Raw genomic sequence first — 18,319 nt, forward strand, 5'->3', positions numbered from 1 at the left:
TTAGTCTAGTCCCCAATTATCTTGATCTTTATAAAGTAAAAGTAAGAAGAAAAAAAAGGAATAGGAATATTGGAGTTAATCTGTAAAAACCAAAGTTTCATTCGATCTTGGCATTGGAAAGAGAACCTGGCTCTGAAGTTCAAAGGTATCTGAAGTCATGAAAAATAGCTGTGTGACCTCAGAGGGGTCACTTAACCACTCTGAGCTTTGGTTTAGTCATCTGTAAAATGGGAATAATAGCATAAGTACCTTACTGGGGTTAGCTGGGTCAAGATCAATTAGCTAATGTTCGTAAAGCACTTTGCAAAGTTTAAAAGTTCTCTAGAAATATCAGTTTTTATTATTGGAGGTAACCAGTCTATTTTGATCTTTTCCCAAGTCTTTGCAGAGAATAGATCATTCTTTGTGCTGTAAAAACCCATGAATTCTTCAAATCTTTCCTTTAAAAAAATACCCATCTCTGGCAGAAATTTTATAAAAAATAAATCATCCAAGTGTTCCCTTTTGTAAAGTCTTTGCTGTTTACATATTCATCTAGAAAGCACACAAATTTACTTAGGACTGGAGAGGGGCAGGGGAATGTTCTTGGAGTTTGCTGGGCTGCAAAATCTGGAAGCCTAGATCTTCCTTTCATCCTTCATTTAAGTGAAAATAACTACTACATAGTTACTAGCTACCCAAAGCGCCTATAACTTAAAAAACAAAACAGAACCCAATGTCATTAAAATAATCATTTTAGGTATTTCTGAAGACCAATCATTTCCCTTTACTATAAAACTAAGGCAGCATAAAAAAAAAAAAACTAAGGGAGCACAAAACCAAAAAAATCTAGTAAAAATTTTTGGTAAAAAATTTTAATTTAGTAAGAACTAAAATGTATTTTTACAACTCACCAGGAGGCTTGGTTAAACGACGCCAAATTAGCCTTACCAGCTGTTTTGATTCTTGAAGTGTTCAAGGTACCCTCCCCCCAGAGTGATTCTAAGGACGTCCTAATAAACAGGAATTCCAATACATATCAAGCGGTGGAACCGACTTCGATTCCAGTTTTGTTGCTTTCAGAACAGGATACACCTTACTAGACCTATTTAAAGCACAAACCTGCTTTAAATGACTTAATTCTATGGAGAATTGGGAAAGCGTATGCAGATGTTTCATTCAACAGCAGTCACCCTCCCTCATCCCCAATTCATGTCCAATTACAGGTTTCAAATCAAAGTCGCCCAAATGCTTCAATTCTTTCCTCTAAGGTTGATGCAACCCTTCTCTACTGACTCTCACACCCCCATCCCCAACCATTTGATTTCGCTTTCGTTATCAATTTCTGCGGGGCGAGTGGGGTGGTGGTGCGGAAAAGGGGCGTTTTGCGGGCATGAACGCCTGCAGGACAGGCGAAGCGGACGCTGCTGCTTCCTAGGGAAGCCCAGACGGCCAGCTACCGCGTGTGGGACAGAGCTTGGGAGCGAGAGTACACGCTGCTCTCGGGAGCTGCACGTCTGCCAGGTCGGTGCGCCCTTGGGTACGACCACTGCTTGGCGCTGGGAAGCTTCGCTGGAGAGCCTGCGCCCTGCCGGGTGCTAAGCCTGCAAATGTGGTTACCCCACAGGAGCCCTAGGGGAGCCAGAGAGCAGAGCAGAGAAGAGGATCCGGGAGCACCGAGCAAACCGACAACGGGGAATTACAGGAAGGAGCGAGAGCGCAGCCCTCCGCGCTCCTCAGCTTTCAACCCCTCCGCCGCTAAAGGCGCGAGGGTGACCTGGCGCAGACGTGCCCCTAGGCGCGAGGCGAGAATAGCCCCTTCTCCGACGAGGGCAGCTTCGGAGATCGATCCTGTTTTTGCTTTGTTTAGAACTACGGAGAAAGCAAAAAAAAAACTAGGGTAAGATACGGGGATGGGAAAGATTGGGGGGAAGGGGTAAGAGAGGTTGAATCCTGGAGCCCCAGGGCTCCATCAACTCTAAGGCAGCCATCGAGGTCTTCCAGCCCCGCAGTGGCTCAGCCACGCTCGCAGCGGCAGCGGGCAGGACTGAAACCCCTGCACCACAGAGCAACGATACCGCACCAACTCTTCGGGCAGCCCGGGAGCTCGTGCCCTATATACCCTGCTAAAAATAGCCTGCACGGCCGCCCACCAATCAAAGTTGGGGAAATTTCGAATTGCTCCAATAGTGGAAGCCGTAACGGAGACGTTCGGTCACGCCAGGCGGGGCAGCCATGAGCCGCGGGTGGCTACTGGTCGAAGCTGACATCATAGGCGCACGGCTTCCAGGACGGGTAGATAGCGATTGGGCCGCTTGCGGAGCCGGCGCAAGAGCTGATCACGTGGGGGGGAGGGGAGAAGTGGGGGGAGCCAAGGCCGAAGGAGGAGGAGGAGGAGGCGGTGGAGGAGGAGGGAGGGGGGGAAGAGGCTGGCAGAAGAGCTTTGAATAGGGAAGTTTTGCAGGGGTTACGTTTGCAGTCAGTTCAGTGTTTGCAAATATTGTGTAGGCTCCTGAGCAAGTCTCTGTGATCCAGGAGAATCAGAATTTGAGGCTTCTAATTGCTGTGCAATTGAGTTTGCATGAAACTTTCACCTCTTCTGCAGGAATTGACTCTTGTGATTTCGGGAGAGAGTTTTAAATCTCTCTGACTACAGACCACACACCTCCCTATTTTTTACAACAGAATTGACTTTATTTTCCAACCAGACATGGATGTTCTCCCAATGTGCAGCATCTTCCAGGAACTCCAGATTGTGCATGACACTGGTTACTTCTCAGCTTTACCATCCCTGGAAGAATATTGGCAACAGGTAAATAGGGATTTTCATTACAAGGCGCAGAGTTTTAAAAAAAAAAATGCCCAGTATCGCCGGTGCACTGAGGAAAAAGGAGTGAATGGAGGAAAAAAAAAATTAAGAGTGTGTGTGATTGAAGCTGCCTATCTCTATGTATATATAGATAGATTTTTTTTTTGGTTTTTTGGGGAAATTTTTTTAAATTAGGATTTTTTTTTTAATCTTGTTCAAATGCCTGTTGTTTTCAATACACTTTTTGAGTGCATCTCACATTGGGAAGGGGAGTTGTCATTTTCAGTAGACTGGAGCTGTAGATCAGTTGTTCCGAGAGTGTTTTTGCCATTTTGGACCGTCTCAGCGGCAACCGCCTGAGCGGAGAGCCAAACTCTCCCAGCCTTGCGTTAGCTAGATCCCCGTACCGAGCCCTTGGCAGAAGTTTTGTGCTTGTATCGGGTCCAAACTCCACAGCTGGATCTTGTCATATGAACTTGCCTTTACTGCCAAAGGATTTTTTTTAGGGTTTTTGTTTTTGTTTGTTTTTTGTTTTGGCTTTTTTTTTCTTTTTTGGGGGGTGTGTGTGTATGTGTGTGTTTGTGTGTGCGAATACTTCTAAAATGTAAATACATATAGTATATATACACATATATGATTTGTAGTTTTTCCTGGTAGAAATATCTACCAGCTTATTTCCTATCTCGTTAACAAATTTCTGCCCCTCTTTCCGTCCCCCGGGGAATTTGGAAGATTTGCCTAGGTTTTGCCTGATTTTCTTACCGTCTACTCTTGTTGATCAGCCAAAAGGAAAAAAAAATCTATTTGCACGACCAGTGACTTGTCAGTCATATGACAGTGAGCCTGTCCTGCTAATTGCTTCAAGTCTTAGTTTGCATAGGAGATCGGAGGCTTCTGGCGTTTTAATGCGACTGGATTTTTTTTTAAGCTTTTGTTTTTGATTTTGATTTTTTTTTCTCCCTTTCTTGATTGGTTGAATTTCTCCAGGCGAAATAGACTTCCCCACTTCTTCCATTGTCTTTAAATATATATATGGAGGATCTGTTGTTGTCTGTCAGCCCCGGCTGTCTTGTTTCCCTTATTCACTAAGTGAATGATCAAATCACCTATTTTCCTGTTGGTTTGGAAGACCAGAAACCTTATTTAGAAAGACGAAATACAAAGGGTTGCAGCTTTCACGTGTCTTGTTTAATTGTTTGCAATCCTTTCTTCCCTTACTCGCCCCCCCCTTTTTTTTTCGTCCTCAAAGAAGCAGCTCCCTAGTACGTGATTGAAATTGATCTAAGTAGTTTCCTTCAGGCATTTGGGATTTGGGCAAAAAGCCAGAATTGGCTCCCAGTAGCCATCAGAGGCATTTAAACTCACAGAGAGATTCATTCTGGTCCATATTGCTCATCTACATAATGGAGAATTTAAATTAGGCGGATTATTAAAGTTTAACTAGATCTCAATAAATGTTCTTTCCTGTTTCCTTGAAGGATCAATAAAATATTTTGTGCTGTCTCTTTTCTTTGCTGTATCTTAATATGTACTATAGCGAAGCTTGTCTAATTATAGGTGTATATAGAATATAATGATTTTCCCCCTTGCTTGCATGTGACAAGTCTGAAGGGAGGTGGGAGAGGGAGGGAAGAAAAGAAATGTATACTACAACATATTTCTAAGGCAGCCAGCTAGAGTGAAATGTGTGGTTTTGGGATAGGCTTTGCTTAGAAGGCTACAGGGTTGCATAGAAGAGTTATGTTGATGAAATGAGTAGAATTTGATGTAGGAACTTAACCAGTATCATTGTCCGTAGGCAACCTAATATGGACATACAAACAACTAATCCTAGTGGAAATGAGAGAGGGGGAAAAAACAAACAATTTTAATCCTAAAATGTTTCCTACCATTTTTTTTCCAGTGGCTAGAAAGTTTGAAATGGTGGGGAGAGGGGATGCTGATCTCGGCAGTTGTAGCCACTTGAAAGGTTGGTTGTTGGGGGTTGGGGGGGAACCGTTGTACATGTCACACTGCATGTATATTTGAACAGAGTACTTTCTTGGCCGTTGGTCAGATTTTCAAAAGGAAGTCTTCTTTGGCATTGCGTGAAAGAAATAGAGTGATGACTCATACAGTTGTACTCTTGGCCAGTAGATAAAGTTCTTGTTCATTGTGGGACTCCCAGCAGGGCCTTAGAGTAATTTCCCCTTTTGCATCTTTTTTACAATAGCATATTGCTGTTCTGAAACTTTTCCTCCTCTCCTGCTGCTGGTGAAATTCTCTGTGTCTCTGACCACTATAGAAGTAGTTAAAGTTATGTGGTTATGTGCATGGCCCAGCCCTTAGAAATGACATTCTTTGAAAGTCTCCTAGGTCTCTAATACACAGGAAATGGGTGGTTTATCAGCAGCTCCATTGATGTCCGGGAATACAGATTGTCAGCTAGCTGCCACCATACTAGAATGTGGCATTATGCTATGACAAGTCAGCTCCATTTTTAAGTGAGCCTGTCAAACTACACTGGATGCAGTAGCGTGCTTCTGTCCTGTGTCGTATGAATGTGTGCTAGGTGCATGCATAGGATGAATGACTTTGCCTTTATTAATAAAGACTGTTCTTTAGAATGGCAGATAATCTGGTTAAACCTGTTAGGGGTGTATGTTTGGGAAGCTGGTTTTGTGCGTGTGTAGTTTACTGGGAAACTCATTAGAAACGTCAACACTAGTAACAATAATAAAAATCAGCTTAGAGATCATCACTCATTTGACTCACTAGTCTAACATTTGAAAAGCTAAGTAAGACAAGTTTCATCTTTTAGCTTTTCTTCTAAATTGTTGTCCAGTGTTTGGAAACTGAGTTAATGTAATATCCATTTTCTGCATTCCGAATGTTTCTTAATTGTAAAAAGATTCTAAATTTTGGTTTTACAGTACCAGGGTTGTTTTTCCTTTTTTTTTTTTGCATGTTTTTTTTAAATTTACTTTCACTTCCATTTTTAGTATTTATAAATTGATCTGACTTTAAAATTTTTTCTTTTTTGCATAGACTTGCTTAGAGTTGGAACGGTACCTCCAGAGTGAACCCTGCTGTGTGTCAGCATCGGATATTAAATTTGAAAGCCAAGAAGATCTGTGGACCAAAATTATTCTGGCTCGAGAGAAAAAGGAAGAATCAGAACTGAAAATTTGTTCTAGTCCTAAAGAGGACAGTCCAATCAGTCAGAGTTTCAGCCAGAGCCTAGAGACCAACAGCTTAAATTCAGATGTGAGCAGTGAATCATCTGACAGCACTGAGGAACTTTCACCTACTACTAAATTTACCTCTGATCCAATAAGTGAAGTCTTAGCCAGTTCAGGAAATTTGAGTTCTTCTGTCACTTCCACTCCTCCTTCTTCCCCGGAACTGGGCAGAGAACCTTCCTCTCAACTGTGGAATTGTATGCCTGGTGAATTGCATTCACCGGGTAAAATTCGTACTGGGACTGTGGGCAAGACTGGTGAGAAGGTCAGTGGTGATGCCTCCCCAGATGGTCGGAGACGAGTCCACCGGTGCCATTTCAATGGCTGTCGGAAAGTTTACACCAAAAGCTCGCATCTCAAAGCACATCAGCGCACTCATACAGGTCAGTCCATCCTAGTCAACCAAAGGGGTTAAGCCTGGTTACCAATAGGGAATACCCTGAATTTCATGTTGTCATTGTATTACACAAGCTCTGGGTGAGAGCCCAGAGCCTGGGAGATGATGTAGTCACACCAGAGGTTTACCAGCATTCAAGACATCATTTCCTCATTCTTTTCATCAAAGAGTTGAATCTTTTTGAGGACAGAATCAAATTCTGAAAAGACTGGTTGATTGTCGTGGAAGAATGGCAGGGTTTCAAGTTAAGCATACAGAAAGCCTAAGCCTATTCCTTGCTGCTGCCATTCTCCTCCTCTCCCCCTTCCCCCCACCTCCCCCCCCACCTCCCATTCATCTAATTGAGGGCCTCTTATTACATTCTCCATATAAAAGAATTGGATGAAGTCTTAAATTGTCTCCTTTTAGCTTCATTTTTAATTAATTAAAGAGCCCAGGAGCAGGTGGTCTCCTAGCAGTATAGTGTACATTAGTATTGATGTGACATACTGTACTTGTGTGTTTATAGTATATGTGAGAGCTTAACATGACTGCACTCCAGCCAATCAAAACACATTTGCCAAGCACTTATTATTTGACTAGGGCTCTCCAGTATATGTTATTGTAAATTAAATACAGCCTAATTTATAAAAGGTGCCTTAAAAAAAAGGAAGAAAGAAAGTGGCTAGCACCATTAGCAGTCAGAATGAAAATCTGACTTTTGAGAGCTGGAAAAGACCTTAGCAATTACTTTGTCCAACCCTTTCATTTTATATGGAAGTAAAGCTACTTATTCAAGGTCACCCAGCTGGTTAGAGACAGCTAGACTCAAAATAGAAGCTTCCTAATTCCCATTCCATCTATTACATTAGGGTCTGGGTTTTATTCATAAGTATACTATTCACAAGTAGTAGTATGCTTTATTTGACATTTCCTGGTAGCACTGTTGATTAACAAATGGCTTCTAGGTCATGACTTGATTTGAGGAATTTTTTTTTTAAAGTTATCTGGTTGTTATCTGGAAGTGTGAATACAATTGAATTTTCAAGAGAAGTAGAAAGATCCAATGAAAACTGGTCATTCCCATTCCATGGGGAAGAGTGTGTAGGGAGGTAGGGTCAGGTACATCATGTATGATATATTTCACCAATCTCTGGCATTGTCTTGTAGATATTAACTTCCATTACTGTAATTGTATATGTAGAGAGAGACTTTGCCAAAATTTGAAGTCCCTATAGAGTACTAAAAGAATGTCACCAGAAATTATGCTTCTTAATATCTATTGCCATAAATTAGTATTGTCTTTGATGGTAAGTGTTTTTGGATTCTGTACCTGAGGCACGTTTTTGGAAGCTCTGAACTTGGTCATAAATGAGTTGGGGACTTGGTGTGTATTTTTGCTCTGAGCTGTGCTCATCTTTGTTTCAGTGAAGTCACAGTTGACCAATGATGTGTTTCGTTTGTAGGAGAAAAGCCTTACAGATGCTCATGGGAAGGGTGTGAATGGCGTTTTGCAAGAAGCGATGAGTTAACAAGACATTTCAGAAAGCACACGGGTGCCAAGCCTTTTAAATGTACTCACTGTGACAGGTATGTGAATGGAGATTACTTCTCTAAAAAATCCTCAAGGTGTTAAGTGGAAGACCCAGACAAAGCCTCCCCCCATCCTTTTTTTGTCTTAAAGAAATTTCACATGTAAAGATAATTATTATTCTTCATTACCAGCAGTATTTTTATTGGCCCTAGTCTTCACAGACTAAAATATCAAGAAAATTTTGTTCATTTTCATCATAATAATAATGATGATAGCTAGCACTTATACAGTACTTTTAAGAATTACAATTTTTTTTTTGACATATGTTTTCATTTGCTCCTCACAACCAACCAGGGAGGCAGGGGCTATTATTATCCCCATTCTACACGTGAGGAAACTGAGGCTGAGAAAGGTTAAATGATCTGCCTAGGATCACACAGCTAATGAGGATCTGAGGCACCACCTAGCTGCCTAACAAAAGATTTTCAGGAAGAAATGTAATATTATCCCTTTGGCATATTAAAGCAGGCCTCTTCTTCAGAAAGGCTCTCCATTCCAAATTATGAAGATCAAACATCCCTAAGGGCATTGTGTTCAACCACTAAATTGAGACTTCCTGAAATAGAAATCAGAGGTCAGCTACAACCTTCATTCCTATAAAATGGAAATGTAGGGTACCTTTGACAAAATGTTTATGAACCAAAGAATGCCCTTCAGATTTTTTGGAGTGGGGATAGAAAGACATCATTACACTATAGAGTCACAGAGCATGCAGCATAAATCTTTATTTTATTTTATTTTGCAGGTGTTTTTCCAGGTCTGATCACCTGGCCCTTCACATGAAGAGGCACCTCTGAATGGGTCAAGAGGTGAATCCTGTGGGCTAAGCGGCTGCAAGGTTGAGACAGCCTTGTGAGGAGGGATGCGTGTCCCAGCCAAAAAGCATGCCATTTTGCACCCTACCCAGTTGCCTCCAGGACCTCTAACTTGAAGGTCTTTTGAGGGCTAATAAAGTCATGTAAGAAGTGGCATCGCAACCGTGGTGCATGAGGTTTGGGTTTTCCCGGACTCATTCACTGGTACCTAACCTTCTGAGTGGCTCCTAAGCCTTTGCCGTGAGCATGTGCACTGAGAATGTTAATGATTGGGCTGACTGTATGTTGAGGATCTATTCGTGACTGTATGATGAGGCATACTTTTTTTAATCTTGTGGTAGTTTTGCTGCGAGAGATGAAAAAGTTAGTTTGAATGTTTTGTGTGTGAGGAACATACCATGAGATGGGACGACCACCAATCATTTCCTGGGGGGGAGGGTCTGCACCTTTTTTTTTTTAAACAAAAACAAAAAAAAAAAGAGGGGGAAAAAATGGAGGGTGGGAGTGGGAAGTCAGGACCCCAGAGTAAAGACTGGGGTAAGGGGGAGGCCCCCTTTCCTGGGTGAGAGAAGCTTTGGGTGTCTGGTGCAGCTATTAAACGTGCAATGTGTCAGGTAGCTTGTTTTACTTGCTACAGAGCTCATTTGTAATCCATTGTATAAGCTGTGTATTTACAAATATAACACAACTATAACTTTTCATTATAATACAAAGATAATGCATGGTTCCGGGGAACTATATGCTTTTCCATTCTTTAATCAGGACTGCAATTTTGATTCCAGTTAAAGAGCAGCTAAGATACAATTGGTCTAATGCAGTGATTCCCAGCCATCTTGGACTTGCAACACATTATTATAATTATTATTTTTATGATTATTATTATTATTTGTTGTTGTTATTGTTGTTATTTAATTTTTACAACACTCCCTCCCCCTAAAAGTGCAGTGGTGGCACAGAATTATTTTTTTTAAATGGAAATTAAATTTAATTTGGAGAATTTTTATGGCACCCCCGTGAGATAATTGTATACATTGTGGGGGTTTCACAGAGCCAGGGTTTGGGAATCACTGGTCTAATGTTACATTATGTATGGAACCTGAAAAAAATTTTCTGTTGGGTGGATAAAACCACTGTAGCTTAGAAACTGATTTCTCATGCAGCTGTTTCTCTTATTTATGCCTTGAGGACTAATTTCTGGTTTTCTAGCTGTTAATGCACTGTTGACCTTAATAATGGTGCCTTATGCAAGTGACCTTCTCTTGTTGGGGGGGGTCTCATACAGGGGTATGGGTGATGCATGCTTTATTAAGGCTCTTTTTTCACCTGGCATTGTACTGTATCAATGTATAATACAGAAAACAAACACACACACACACACACACACACACACACACACTCAGTCTTTGAGGTCCTCCTTCACAGAGACAAACATAGAAATGAAAACCTCCCTCAACATGTCAGTATTTGTTTGCTATTTTTGACAACTTGACTGTCAGTGTTAAAGTGTAATACACACACTAATTGAATTCCTGACCAACTCTGCCACCTTCAGATTTTTATACGGACCTTGCACAACAATTGTATAGATAACACACCCCAAACTGTATTTAATATGTAAAGTTTTCACACATATTAAAGATGCAGAAGTATAAGAAGAAGATGTTAATGTATTGCTTAGAAGGCACAAATTTCACATATATATCTAGCTATCTGTTGGTAATACAGAAAGTATAATACTTTTTTAAAAAGTGGGCAGAATTCTTGTGTATGTATATTTGTGTGTACAGTATGTGTATGTGTGTATATATATATATATAGATAATATATAAATATTTTTTTTAAAAAAAGGAGAAATTAGAATGTTTAGCTAGGAAATTCCACAGCCTGTGAAGAAATATTTCAATATGGCCATAAAGGAGGCAAATACATGGAAACTACAATCTCTCTTTTTGGAGGCATTCTTTTCAGCTTAAAGGTTTGCTAAAGGCTTTGTTGACCTGGAGTCTGTGCCAGCCTGCTGACTGTGTTTGGCTGTCTGGATCAGTGAGTGACTCTTGGGCTGTTCCAGAATGGCATGGCCTGAATACTGGCAGGCTGGTCAGATTCTAGCAAAATCCACCAAGGGTTTTGTTTTTTGGGCATCAAACTCATTAGAAGATTGAGCAGTAAGCTGATTACTGTGGATCTTTTTTTGTTGTTGTTCACTTTATATGCAGATGAATCTGTGTTTTCCAACATGTAGATTTTTCAGAGCATTCTCTCAAACTCGAAAGTTTTCCCACATTGTCACATTATGACATTGACAGCTAATATTTCATCCAGCTGTTTGCTTCTGGGTGTGGATTTTTTAAAAAAATATATATATATATATATGTGTGTGTGTGTGTGTGTGTGTGTGTATGTCTATATATGTATATATATATGTGTGTGTGTATATATATATATAGACACATACATATAAGTCTGGCTGGGCTAGTATTTTGTTTGATCTTCCTAGAAATGAGTGATGACTAGGGCTCACATAACTGGTTTTTATCTGGTTTGGATGAATACGTTTGCCTGAATAACTCATTTCATTTTGCTTAAGGGAAAAATGCACTTTTTTATTTCTTTTGGCAATTCAAAATCCAGAAATTTGATTTGCTGGGTTTGAGAACTCCTTTTTTGGCCATGCTCTGCTTAGCCATAACAATCCTGTTAAGCAAGAAGGTAAACAAAAGCAAAAACAAAAAACAAAAAACAGACAAAAAAACCCTTGCACTGGCTTGTCTCACTTACGAAATACCATCAGAGTTGTTTGAATGGGGTGGAGCTGAGTGCCATGTATGTCAATGCCTGTAATTTTCATAATAAGCAAGTACATAAGAAGTACATTCTGTTCAGGTGATAACTGAGCCTCAATCAAGCTGAAATTTTTGCTTGAAATTTAAAAAAAATTTCTATTAGTGAAATTTCTCTTTTTTTTGAAGCACCCTGTTATCTAAAGAATCTTTGTAAGATTTTTGTAAAATTTTGTTTTACAAGATTTTATTTGAAATTGTTTTTTGCAAGATTGTTATATTTCTGTATGAATGTATTTTTTATTGGAATAACATAAAAAAAATTCTTATCAGCAATTCCGGTCTAGTTTGTTTTTAGTTTTGTTTTGTTCTTTTAATTCCTGCTGTGTTAATTGTGCCCTGCTTCCTATTTGGTAAATGATCAAATATGAAACACAAAATAATTTCACACACACACATACACACACCCCTTCCTGTGAGGTTATCCCATCACACACACACACACACACACACACACACACACACACCCCTTCCTGTGAGCTTATCCCATCCCAGAATCTGGGTAGAAGGAAGAGCCTGGTATTGCTCTCAAACACTGTATACTTCTGAGCAGACTTACAAAAACAACAACTTGGCTTTGGGCCACTGTTGGAAAACACTTGGCTATTTTTTAAATTCCTGTCACTCAAGCTAGGAAAAGGCACTGTTAGAGGCATCTGGACCCAAAGAAGCTAGTGGACTGATTGCTTTCACTATCGTCCATGGAACAGGCTTTACATTCCAGCACTCTTGCTCCAATTAAGCAGTAACATGACAGGGTATTCATTCATCTCCTGAGCCATCCACACCTTGTATAAGGTGGAATGGGCAGTGACTAATGAGAAAAAAGGGAGGTAAGCCTGGGAGCAATACCCATACTTTTCTATCTGTTCCTTGATTGGGATAGCAAAATCTACTACCCAATAAAATTCAGGAGAGGTAAAGGATTATTTTATAACAGCTTTAGGCTAATTTATTCCCCAATTTCTAAAAACCAACAGCAGTTTGAGAAAAGTTCTATGTAGGCATGTGTGTTTTTAAAAATATTATTGACATTAAAAAGAAACTTTTTTTTAACAAGATTTAAATTATAGCTGTCCCAAATACTTTTTACTAGGTTTGGTGAATTAAATGCTACATAGATTTGCAGGAATTCAGACATGTCATTTAAAGATCTAAGATTAGAATAAAGCTAGTGATATGATATGTGAATGAAATCACTATCATTTTTTGGCAGTAAATTTGTAGGATATCAGGGAAAATATATAGACTATGGAAATTTCCCAGTATGAACATTAAGCCAGTCTGCCGCTGGAAAGAGTATGGATCACTTTATAAATACTTCTATAATGAAGATTGAAGTTATCCAATTTGTTAAGTGTGAGTGTGAAATAAGTAGAGGTTAAACTTGGGTTGCTGGATTTTACTTTAAATGGTAGGTAGGAGAAGTTGGAATTCGGTCCAAGATAAAGAAATTCCAAATCATTGCCTGTCTACAACTGCTATTAAAAATACCAGAAATCGGAACAGAGTGGAGGGGGGAAGGGGAGAGTTGAGTGCAGATTAAATTTTTTTTCCAGTATTCACTGGGTGTGTTGCATTCTGAAATACATGTCAGGATGACTAATAGTGGAATCGCTATGACTGTACAGTCTAAATAAAGGGCTGATAGTGCACTCTAGGCTGCTATTAAGATGGGGCCAGTTTGTCATACAAAGACTGCACTGAAGAACTAAGTTATGTTCAAACCAGGTTATTGCAAAAACTTGTGCAAGAAAGAAGCTGCAAATCAGAGTGCTGTTTGGGAGAGGGGGTGACATTTCAACATATACCACTTCTGGTGGCTTGCCCAACGTTTAAAAAAAAAAAACAGCAAAAAGGAAGAAAAGAGTCTAGTCCCAGAGCTCTTAACCTGGGGTCCATGAACTTGGTTTCTAAAAGAATGTTTTGATAACTATTCTGAGATACTTAGTTTCCTTTGTAATCCTATTTATTTTATGCAGCTAAAAAATTATATTCTGAGAAGGAGTCCATAGACTTCTCTAGATTGCCAAAGGGGGTACACAAAAAAGGTTAAGAAACCCTGGTCTACTGTTGACTTCACTAGAACACTAGCTGTGTAACTGGACTATTCAATAAGCATTGTGTCTAGCACATACATGTCATTTCACACTTCTGAGCCTCAGTTTCCTCATATGTAAAAAAAGGGTTTTGTATGACATCATTTCTAAGTTCCCTTCTGGTTATGGAAATTGATGGTTCCATGGTCTGTAAGTGAAGGGTGAAATTTAGATTACAAGTTCAGACATTTACCTTTTTTTGTTGTGGTTTTTCAAAAAAAATTTTTTTTTTGGTTAAAGATAATTTGCCTTTAACTTGAAATGGAAAAAGGAGAAGTCCCTAAATAACCTTTGGCCTTTGATAATAGCAGTCAATAGGGCAAACAAAGTCATTTCTGCATTGAAAGTATGACCTTCTCTCCAGACCCCGTACAAGAGTGGTCCTTAGACCGCACAAAGAACCAAGTCTTGCACTCTCCCACCTCAGGCTTCAGCCAGGTGGGAAAGAAGGGAGGGGAAGAAATGAGTCTACCTATGACTAAATGCTTAACCACTATGGGGAGGGAGTACAGATCAAAAGACCACAGTCTTACCACTTCGTGAATCGCTTTTTTAGCTTGTGCCAACACTGCATGACTATTTTACCTTTTCTCTTCTCTTGCCTTTCCTTGTCCTTTCCCCATCTGTGTCTGTCTATTGTCCAAAGCAGAGTTCTCCCTATTTCCCCTCCCAACCACCGTTGCTCCCTAGCTCTCTTGAAAAGCCAATGTTAGGGGATGATACAGAATCATCAATCACCCCCCAAAATTTTTTTTAATTTATGAAATAAATTAAAAGAAACTTTGTTATGTTGTATCACCAGGGCATTGTAAAATGTTCTTTAATACTGAGAAAACAAAAGTAATTATTTTGGATTGCCTACATGATGGGAGACAGATGGCACATCTTTATTTTTAATGTTTAAGGAGGTATAGAAAGCAATTGGGCATGTGACATCTTGTATTAATCCATGAGAATCACCTCACTTACACAGTTAAAATATAAAGGGAGGAAAATTAGGCCCATGCATCACAAAAATTAGGTAATACAACAGAAGTGTATTTAATGAGATTTATTTTATATCACAAGTTTTCTCTGTTTCACTCTGGGTAATTTTAATCGTAATTCTCAAAACATTTCTGAATGGGAAAATCACAATTAAAAAAATCCAGATACCACATGTCTTGCTATAAGCCAGGCTGGTGTGCCTGATTGCTGTAGACTCTTCTAATAAAATATTAATGTATCTAGAGTGCACATTGGTGCATATTTATCCCTTCAAACCTTCATTACTCAATCCTTTACTTCCCCTTACATACCCCATGTGCTTGAAAAACAAGAGGTCATGTGGTAAGCGAATGAGTTTTGCAGTAAGTTAAACTACCCAGACTTCAAATAATTTGTGAAAAAATATTCACTTACTATTTTCTCATAAATCCCTTTTAAAATTTTAGAAATAAAAGTCTGTACTGCCAGTCATCACCATCTAAAATTTTATCTTTCTCGAATTACAGTGTAAATGTATATAGATGACTTGCATGGGTTATCTGATGTGGGAAAATGTTCCTCTAAATTTCTCAAGTTTCACATTACCACATGTCATTGGATTATGCAAGAATTTCTTCTCAACATGTGATATTTAATGACAATAATGTTATCAACTCACACTATAAAACCAGATAGCATCACGTAGTTTTCATTTCTTATGTATGATGTACAGAAAAGATGAGCAAATACAAAAGCTGATGGCTAGGCACAGAAAAGCTGGGTTGACGTCATCATCTTCTATAGCTGGTAGTTTTTAAATCCCATATCCAGTTTCATATTCACAACTCACCAAAAATGATGTTATTTATGCATAGTTCAAAGATAGGCCAAGGTTTTAATCAGTAAATGTAAGTATTTTAATTATGTTTGGTTTTGGTTTTGTGGTGGTTTTTTTTTAAAGGACACCCTTCATGATAAAATTGTCTCAGGACGTAATATAAACATGAATCATTTAGATAAAATACCTTAAGGAGATCATTAGTAACAAATAGAAAGGACCATTTCTAAAAGGGCCATCTTACATTATTCCCCAAAGATCAAAATTCTAGGGCTGTATTTAAAGAGAATTTACCAAATACTTTTCCTAGAGAATATCTGGTAACCTTTGTGTTTCAGAATTATCTTCCAGAGCAACATCAAGAGAACCTATTGTTCACAGAGATGTACTCATGGCTATTTCATCCAGGGAGGGAACTGTGGGATGGGTTCCAAACATACTCCCATTCCTGGTGATGATGGAAGGTTAAACTTCTATCCTGAGACTGAGCAAGTTGGATTCTTTTATGAGCTATATTCTTGTAATTCACTGATTCAGGATCCCAGCTTGGAGACAATCAGGATCCAAACCAACTGGCATTTATGGACCCTATTAGGCATGGATTCATACTGGAAATCCACAAGGAAGCCAAACTGATAGCCAAGATCTAGTGGCCTATATTTCCTGTTGCTTTTATCATTTCAAAATCCAGTGACTGCTCTGTTCACTAATTAAAATCTGCCTTGGTCATCAAATCAGGCGCACACACACACACACACACACACACACACACACACACCCCACAAGCAGCTACAAAAGCATGATATGGCTATATGTGAGATATCCACTTTCTGGGCTTGATGCATAAGGAAGAAAACACAGGAGAAAGATTAGATTTCTTCCTTTATACTCCTTTTATTTTGGGGTGCTAACTGAAAACTGACTTTTTCTTAAAGGTACATCATCCCTTGTCACTTTTCCAAAGCTAGCAGCTCTTTTTCTCATACTCAACCCCACTCACGAACATATCTTCACCCCAATGAATGAGTCATCACATTGCTTATTTTCTACTGCTATTATCACTCAGTATCCTCTTCTGGAGTTCCTGTTGTCTAATTAGACCACTCTGTCCAAAATCTTTCTTGTCTCATACACATGTCTCCAGGCTATTGTCCCTCCTTCCTCATTACTTCCAAATTTAGCTCAGGGTCCTTTTCTAGCCAACCTATGTCATTATTCTTGGTGACTTTAACATAATGGTTGAGGACCCTTTGAACATCCTTAGTGCTTTAATTCACCAACCTCTTCAACTCCTTTGCCCTTGGTCTTAACACCACTCCAACCACATAAAAGGTGTGGTCTTCACTCTTTGGACATCACCATCCACCCAAACTGTTCAACTTCCAAGATATTAAACTCTGAAATTCTTCTCTCTTACCACAACTTTCTGTTCTTCTATCTCTCCCCTTTTCTAATTTCTCTTGTCTCAGCTCTTGGCCCTCCTTATAAGCTCAGCCCCTTCCTATTCTAAGCAATCACACTTGGTCTAGCCTCACTTCTCACCCTTCAAAGTCTTGACCCTATAATTCATTAAGGCATTGTCTTTCAACCTTGAACCTCTTGAACTCTTGTCCTTCCTATTCATGCCCTGCTAATCCTCAAGTTTTCACTTTCAGCATCAGTTTTCTACACTCCCACTCTCAAGCCACTGAATCCTCCTGGAAGAAATTATGAAAATATTGTGACTAGATCCACTACAGGTTCATGTGACCTAATCTACATTAGGCTCTCACCACCAACTGGCATTTTTAATGCATCTTTGCTTGACTCCTTATTGAATTTCCTACAATAGCTGTTCTCTACTCACCTCCTGGCCCCCTTACTTCTATCTTTCGATGGATTATCTCACTTTCTACTTTCCTGGGAGATTGAGGACATCTATTGAAAGATCCCTCATCTCCTCTTTTATACCTCAAAATCTCTTGGTCTTCACTGCTCCTTTTCTTCCTTTGTTCCAGTCTCAGACAAAGATGTGTTCAAACCTACTACCTGTCACTAATCCTCCCCTTTCCTTTCTTCTCTAGGAGTTCTTCCTCTGGATCATTCTCTCTTTTTCATCATCATCATTATGTCCTTATATACTGGATCTTTCCTAGTTGTTGACAAACATGATCAAGTTACTCTCATCCTTTAAAATCCTTCCCTCAACCCAGTTATCCCCTTAGGATGTTATCTTATATCTTTCCTCTTCTTCCTCACTAAACCACTACAAAGAGTAGTCTAGACAGGATCCACCTCCTCATCCATGCTTTATTAAGTCTCTTGCAATGTGGCTTCAGTCTGGAGCTCTCTGCAAAAGCTTGCTCAAAAGATACCAAAAACTTCTTCCTTGAGACATCTAATGGACATTTCGCAGTCTTCATCCTTCTTTACCATTCTGAAGCATTGAAATACTTTTGACACTTTGTCTTCCCTTGGCATCCATGACACCATTTCCCCCAGCTTCTCCTCCTCCTTGTTTGAATGTTGTTCCCCCCCTCCCCCAAAGTTCTCCCTCCTTATCTCTATCTCCTGGCTTTCTTCAAGCCTCAGCTCAAATCATACTTTCTATATGAGGTTTTTCCTGTTTCTTCTCACTCTTGGTGTCCTCCCTCTGAAATTACCTCCAATTTACCATGTACATTGGTAATACATACATATCTTGTATAAACATAGTTGTCTCCTCCATTGGAGACATCTTCATCTTTTGGAGAACAAGGAGCATATTTTTGCCTTTCTTTTACTCTACTGCTTTATAGGCTTC

At 39.5% G+C, this 18,319-nt stretch overlaps 1 protein-coding gene across 1 annotated transcript; it reads left to right on the forward strand.

The window, feature by feature from the left end:
- The first annotated feature begins 2,402 nt into the window (after window positions 1-2,402).
- On the forward strand, window positions 2,403-11,910 carry KLF6 (KLF transcription factor 6). Its single transcript, XM_020990384.2, has 4 exons — window positions 2,403-2,791; window positions 5,816-6,392; window positions 7,852-7,975; window positions 8,725-11,910. The coding sequence occupies exons 1-4, from the start codon at window positions 2,690-2,692 to the stop codon at window positions 8,774-8,776; spliced, it is 855 nt and encodes a 284-aa protein (XP_020846043.1). The 5' UTR covers window positions 2,403-2,689; the 3' UTR covers window positions 8,777-11,910.
- The last annotated feature ends 6,409 nt before the right edge of the window (window positions 11,911-18,319 follow it).

This window comes from Phascolarctos cinereus, unplaced genomic scaffold (genome assembly GCF_003287225.1).
Source record: "Phascolarctos cinereus isolate Bilbo 61053 unplaced genomic scaffold, phaCin_HiC Scaffold_1;HRSCAF=81, whole genome shotgun sequence".
NCBI classification, from domain to species: Eukaryota; Metazoa; Chordata; class Mammalia; order Diprotodontia; family Phascolarctidae; genus Phascolarctos; species Phascolarctos cinereus.

What these genes read in the sequence shown, in the direction of transcription:
- KLF6 (XM_020990384.2), top strand. Translation starts at nt 2,690, where the DNA reads ATGGATGTTCTCCCAATGTGCAGCATCTTCCAGGAACTCCAGATTGTG. An exon ending in TGGAAGAATATTGGCAACAG is followed by an intron (nt 2,792 to 5,815) that starts GTAAATAGGGAT and finishes TTTTTTGCATAG; the next exon opens with ACTTGCTTAGAGTTGGAACG. An exon ending in AAATGTACTCACTGTGACAG is followed by an intron (nt 7,976 to 8,724) that starts GTATGTGAATGG and finishes TTTATTTTGCAG; the next exon opens with GTGTTTTTCCAGGTCTGATC.